This window comes from Mizuhopecten yessoensis, unplaced genomic scaffold (assembly GCF_002113885.1).
Source record: "Mizuhopecten yessoensis strain PY_sf001 unplaced genomic scaffold, ASM211388v2 scaffold11095, whole genome shotgun sequence".
Classification (NCBI taxonomy): Eukaryota; Metazoa; Mollusca; class Bivalvia; order Pectinida; family Pectinidae; genus Mizuhopecten; species Mizuhopecten yessoensis.
The window spans coordinates 896,935-903,901 of NW_018408877.1; the positions used below are offsets into that span (position 1 = coordinate 896,935).

The 6,967-nt window shown below is 35.7% G+C and overlaps 1 protein-coding gene across 1 annotated transcript in view; it reads left to right on the top strand.

Moving 5' to 3' along the window:
• The window catches only part of LOC110465622 (FAS-associated factor 1-like), a 33,054-nt gene that overhangs the window by 5,235 nt on the left and 20,852 nt on the right, over positions 1 to 6,967 (top strand). The window contains exons 2-8 of the mRNA XM_021521571.1: positions 1,200 to 1,268; positions 1,621 to 1,912; positions 4,516 to 4,607; positions 4,771 to 4,877; positions 5,103 to 5,217; positions 5,724 to 5,813; positions 6,200 to 6,292. Coding sequence (XP_021377246.1) covers positions 1,200 to 1,268; positions 1,621 to 1,912; positions 4,516 to 4,607; positions 4,771 to 4,877; positions 5,103 to 5,217; positions 5,724 to 5,813; positions 6,200 to 6,292 — 858 coding nt within the window. The remainder of the gene's footprint in view (positions 1 to 1,199; positions 1,269 to 1,620; positions 1,913 to 4,515; positions 4,608 to 4,770; positions 4,878 to 5,102; positions 5,218 to 5,723; positions 5,814 to 6,199; positions 6,293 to 6,967) is intronic.

Below are 6,967 nucleotides of genomic sequence, written 5' to 3' on the forward strand. Positions count from 1 at the left end.
GTACAAATTAGGCACATTTTAGGTATACCTCAGTCAGAGGTATAAAAAAGGCACATTTTAGGCATGCCTTAATTGTGCCTAAAATGTGCCTAAAATGTACCTATATTGAACAGGTTTTAACCCCTCCTATTCTGTCCTCTTTTTCTTCCCTACCCAAAATGTACCTAAGGCATGCCTTAGATATACCTAAGGCATGCCTTAGGTACCCCAAAAAATGTACCTCAAATGTACCTTTTTTTCCCCTGGGAAGCCTCCAATTACTTTGTTAGAACCAAAATTGAAGATTTATTGATATTTTAAAGGATTTTAGGGAGGTTTACACATGACATATCGTCATAAAAAAATACATCTCAAAACATTGGGAATATCTAATATTCATTTGCTGAAAAAAGTAAACCAATAAAGTACTACTTCCACTATTTGTACATATCCAATTGTGAAGAAACTTTTTTTCTTGCGTTTATGTTTTTTTTAATTAACACTCTAATCCATCCCGATGGAGAATAAATTCCGGATTCAATTTCAGTGTCCAGTTTCAAATTTATAGTCATGACTTACATTTCTGTTTGGGTAAACCATCCATGTTTTTCGATTGTAATGAATTAATAGCTCCTATGTTGCTGTTAAATGTTTCAACTTTCATCCCATATTAATTAGCAACTAGTCCCCACTGGATGTGGGATCACTGATTTAATTGCTTGACAGTTCATACATCAGTGAGCAAGTCACCAAGCAATGTGCCGCTAAATCGGCCGGCCGGGCCATTCACAACTTACACACCTATGCTGCTAATTGGTCTGGCTTGTAATTTAAGTGGCTGGCGTGTGACTTCAGACCTCTCAGTGACCTAGGTCAGTGTGAATCCATGTAGCTATTGTTTATTCACTAAGATTGACCAAATTTTGTTTCTTTTCATGAGACCGATTGAAATTCGTGATAGATATGGATTTCATGCCGTGAGAATTTTTTCAGAAACAGTTTTCGTGAGTCTCACGCCAAAATTGTTAGATATGGCATGTATGGGAATAATGCACGGCCAGAACGGGGTTCGAACCCAGACCCTCCACATTCTAGACGGACACTCTACCAATTGAGCTACCTGGTCAGTGACGATCGACCCAGTCTGGTTTCGCTACACCTTATAGGCCTAATGATAAACCATTGAAAACATAATAGTACAACAATTATTTTTTTTACAGTCATGTACACAAATCGATGACCTGGAAACATGCATCGCTATTTTGGAGCAGAATAACTGGGAATTGGTGGTAAGTTTTCTGTGATCACCAGTGATCAGTATGGAACCCTATGACAGAAATATGTATTCTGTCAGTATCAATGACAGCATTTTTGTTTGACCCTCAAAATTTAGCAATTTCAGAAGTCAAATAGAATTTTCCCTATATACAAACACACAGACCTGTCTTTTAGAACAAAAGAGTCAAAGCTCATTTAGGGGAGCCACATCTTCGCTAGCCAAGGGCTACAATCTGGTCTACCTACTCTTAAAGCTAGCGAGTAGAATCTGATGCAATATGACTGACACATTTATGCTCGGTTTTTCACTTGCACATTGTTGAAGCAAATTGACAGTGGGCAATGATTGTTTGTGATTTACAGAAGTCCATACAAAGCGTTATGCCACAAACAGACTGTGAGATGTCGTCTGCTGGAGGTGAACCTCCGCCCTACACCTTTTCCAACCACATAGACCAAACAGCCGTGTCCCAAGATTTCCCTTCGGAGTTTCTCCCCAGTCATAACTCATACTCCCCACTCATGGATCCTGGATCTGCCTCTGGTCCTTTCCCTGGGCCAAGCTCCAGTTACAGTTCTGGACGACTAATCAACTTTACTGTAGAGTACCGCGGACGTAACATCACTGTCAACGTGTTTGATACAGAGACTGTTGGTAAGTTATATAAAGGAAAAAGTTACACATTACCACACTTATACAGTTGTTGCCAATCAACCAACCTTCTCATCGTAAACACAAAGAGATGACCTAACATTTCATCTGTTTTACAGTGATGAGATAGTTATTCAAATGACAGCAACTGAATACAGGGTGATAATCTTTTTATCATTACAATATCTTCAGTCTACCTATGACAGGTTGCAAAATGATATATATGGCATTGTCTGGCTGGAAGGCTGGACATTAGCAGTATTTACCAAGTTATCCATCTATCCTTTATCACTGAATATTATACAAAAGGTCTCTTCACGTAGTTTAACTTAGTTTATTCTGAACGCAGGCATATATTTGCCTCTATATTCAGATCATAGTCCGTATATAAGAACAGTTGTCTATAGATTCTACTTAGCAATTTTGATATCAGATGTAAATATAATGAAAGTAATCCAAGATAAAACAGACATAATACCAAGTCTTATTAATTTAGCTTCCACTGAACTGGTTGTCCCAGTATCCAGTCAGTGTTATTAACTTAGCTTCCACTGAACTGGTTGTCCTAGTATCCAATCAGTTTTATTAATTTAGCTCCCACTGAACTTGTTGTCCCAGTATCCAATCAGTTTTATTAATTTAGCTTCCACTGAACTGGTTGTCCCAGTATCCAGTCAGTTTCAGTCTGTATCCTTTGTAGGAGAAATACAAAGAATAAAATTATAAATGGTGAAGCATCAACATTTGGATTCCGTAGTGTAATGACCAAATAACAGGTTTATACAGAATAATAATGTGTACATTTTTAGTCCAAAACTTGTCAGTACATGTTTATCAGAATCCGATACTGTTAAGCAATTTACTGGTAAACCAGCATTTCTATAGTCTGAACACTTCTGTGCTGGCATTGAAGGTGGTTTAATTATTGAGTTCCTCTTCTATAACCAGGGCCATACTTAAAAAAAATGTTTGCAATTTCCTTACTCACCTTTTTTTTTTATTGGGTTAGAAGGGATTTTTTTTATCTGAAGAAATCTCATATTTCTATATAAAAACCCAAAGTTTCAATGATTTTTCAGCCATAAAACAATTAACCTAAAATTCCAAAATGACTTTGAGTATATGTCATTTTTAATGAGTCAGTCGAGAAACTGCTAACAAACACTTGTTTAAAGATGGCCCAGCATATTAGACAAAGACAAAAGTCCCTTGCTATGTAAATATCATTTGAGTTTGTACAAACCAAACTCCTGCTGAAGAAGTCACCAAAACATCACTAGTGTTATAGTGAACTGTATTGTGCTGTAATCTGACAGTATATACATATACAGTACCCTCTGATATTATATATTGTGTCCTGTAGTACCCTCTGATATTATATATTGTGTTTTGTAGTACCCTCTGATATTATATATTGTGTCCTGTAGTACCCTCTGATATTATATATTGTGTCCTGTAGTACCCTCTGATATTATATATTGAGTCCTGTAATACCCTCTGATATTATATATTGTGTCCTGTAGTACCCTCTGATATTATATATTGTTTTCTGTAGTACCCTCTGATATTTTATATTGTATCCTGTAGTACCCTCTGATATTATATATTGTGTCCTGTAGTACCCTCTGATCTTATATATTGTGTTCTGATATTATATATTGTGTTCTGTAGTGCCCTCTGATATTATATATTGTGTCCTGAAGTACCCTCTGATATTATATATTGTGTTCTGATATTATATATTGTGTTCTGTAGTGCCTTCTGATATTATATATTGTGTCCTGTAGTACCGTCTGATATTATATATTGTGTCCTGTAGTACCGTCTGATATTATATATTGTGTCCTGTAGTCCCCTCTGATATTATATATTGTGTCCTGAAGTACCCTCTGATATTATATATTGTGTTCTGATATTATATATTGTGTTCTGTAGTGCCTTCTGATATTATATATTGTGTCCTGTAGTACCCTCTGATCTTATATATTGTGTTCTGATATTATATATTGTGTTCTGTAGTGCCCTCTGATATTATATATTGTGTTTTGTAGTTCCCTGTGATCATATATATTGTGTTCTTTAGTACCCTCTGATATTATATATTGTGTTCTGATATTATATATTGTGTTCTGTAGTGCCTTCTGATATTATATATTGTGTCCTGTAGTACCGTCTGATATTATATATTGTGTCCTGTAGTCCCCTCTGATATTATATATTGTGTCCTGAAGTCCCCTCTGATATTATATATTGTGTTCTGTAGTGCCTTCTGATATTATATATTGTGTCCTGTAGTACCCTCTGATCTTATATATTGTGTTCTGATATTATATATTGTGTTCTGTAGTACCCTCTGATATTATATATTGTGTTTTGTAGTACCTTCTGATAATATATATTGTGTTCTGTAGTACCCTCTGATATTATATATTGTGTTTTGTAGTACCTTCTGTTATTATATATTGTGTCCTGTAGTACCGTCTGATATTATATATTGTGTCCTGTAGTACCCTCTGATATTATATATTGAGTCCTGTAATACCCTCTGATATTATATATTGTGTCCTGTAGTACCCTCTGATATTGTATATTGTGTTCTGTTGCAGGTAAGATCAAAGAGGTGTTGTTCTCGGAGCTAGGGATCCCGGTACAGAAACAGGACCTGAGGGGCTGGTCCACTAAGAAGGTTGATGACAAGGTCAGTATTTTATAAGTCGGAGTCCAATTCCAGTGTCATATGCACAGATAGAGAAAGATTAACATTAATTTGCGAAATTTGATAAACTGACCAGAGAGGAGAAACTTTAATTAAAAAACAAAACATTTAAAACATGATGGATTATTTTGATTTTGTTTTACAGAAAGTATTACGTGACCTTCAACTGCCACGGGAGAATACATTATACCTGTTGACCCCCGACCTTAACAGACCGTTAGTGACATCCAGGGTCACACCAGAAACTGACAGGTACAACATTGTCTCCTGATCGTGAGCTTTTGGACTGTGTTTGTTGAAGTTGAACTCATTTCTTTGAGGTTCAGTTATTTTGATAAACGATACAAAAAACCTCTATTCAAGTGTATTCCAATTACAACAAAACATGTTTGTATGAAGAGTTCTGTTTTTTTTTGTCGATTATAGTTTTATACATGCAGTTAAAAATACAATTATGTTCAATTTTTTTTGTTCCAGTTCAAAAGAATTTGAAAACTTTATGCGAGATTACGTACTACACATAACTTTTCGGGAAAATGGTAGAGCAAAGGAATACCACCTAAATGTTCAGGGCAGTAAGACAGTGGGCGAGGTAAGTGAAGCAAAGGAATACCACCTAAATGTTCAGGGCAGTAATATAAGACAGTGGGCGAGGTAAGTGAAGCAAAGGAATACCACCTAAATGTTCAGGGCAGTAAGACAGTGGGCGAGGTAAGTGAACTCAATATCGGATGAATATAATTACTTTACGGTATATATTTTTGGATGTCCAGGGTTATTTGATAATTTTTAGGGTTTTATTTTGACTCACAGGGATTTCAAAGACAAGTGTCAGTATTGATGAAGCTATGTCTATTGACACTTATGACCCACATTAAGATTTCCAGGTCATTAGCCCAGAAATCGTTACATAAAAAGTAAACAAAAAAACACAAGTCAGTTGCAAAAGACCTTGCCGACCATATTTTACTGATCAACACCAGGGAAGGGCAAATCTAAAATGTTGTCAATGATTGTTGACTTTGGTTGGAAAAGTGTTGATATTACAAAAATATGGGTATTACTGCTTGTTTACTTCCTCTTTTGATGTTTTTATAGGTGAAGGGAGATATCTACCATCTGACAAATGTGCCCGCTCGGCACCAGGTGTGGATTGGCTGGCCAGATGCGGCTAACAAGGACGACGCTGTAAGTACTACACTGAGTCTGTGTGTCACAATGTGGTAAACCTCGGGTCAAAGTTTCATAATTAATATTAAAATAAATGACCTTTGTACAACTTCACCAATACATCTTTAAATTTGTTCAAATCAAGCCTAACAGTGGTTACTACATTAACAATTACAGTGCATGAATCGTATGGAATGAAATTCATTTCATATGTTTTATACTGCAAGGTTATTGAAAACTTGTTGTAAATTGAACTTGGAACAGCATTATGTAATCACTTCAGCAATATGTGTTACACATAATACATTTATATTGTTGACTTTTAATACTTTCATGCTGTATATGTTGTAGAGTTGAGAGTGATTGTTAAATGACTTTTTATTGGTTTTACTATTGCCCTATAGATCACATTAGCAGCCTGTGGACTAAAGTCACCTGTACATGACCTGGAACTCACCAAAGCAAACATAATTGGAAAACCCCAGTATTCAGTACAGGTAAGTCACACCTGTATATCATCAAACTTATATAGTACAGGTAAGTCATACCTGTATATCATCAAACTTATACAGTACAGGTAAGTCACACCTGTATAACAGCAAACTTATACAGCACAAGTAAGTCATACCTGTATATCATCAAACTTATATAGTACAGGTAAGTCATACCTGTATATCATCAAAACTTATATAGTACAGGTAAGTCACACCTGTATATCAGCAAACTTATACAGCACAAGTAAGTCATACCTGTATATCATCAACCTTATATAGTACAGGTAAGTCACACCTGTATATCAGCAAGCTTATACAGTACAGGTAAGTCACACCTGTATATCAGCAAATTTATATAGTACATGTAAGTCATACCTGTATATCGCAAGCTTATACAGTACAGGTAAGTCATACCTGTATATCAGCAAGCTTATACAGTACAGGTAAGTCCCACCTGTATATCAGCAAGCTTATACAGTACATCTAAGTCATACCTGTATATCAGCAAGCTTATACAGTACAGGTAAGTCATACCTGTATATCATCAAACTTATATAGTACAGATAAGTCCCACCTGTATATCAGCAAACGTATACAGGTAAGTCACACCTGTATATCAGCAAGCTTATACAGTACATGTAAGTCATACCTGTATATCATCAAACTTATATAGTACAG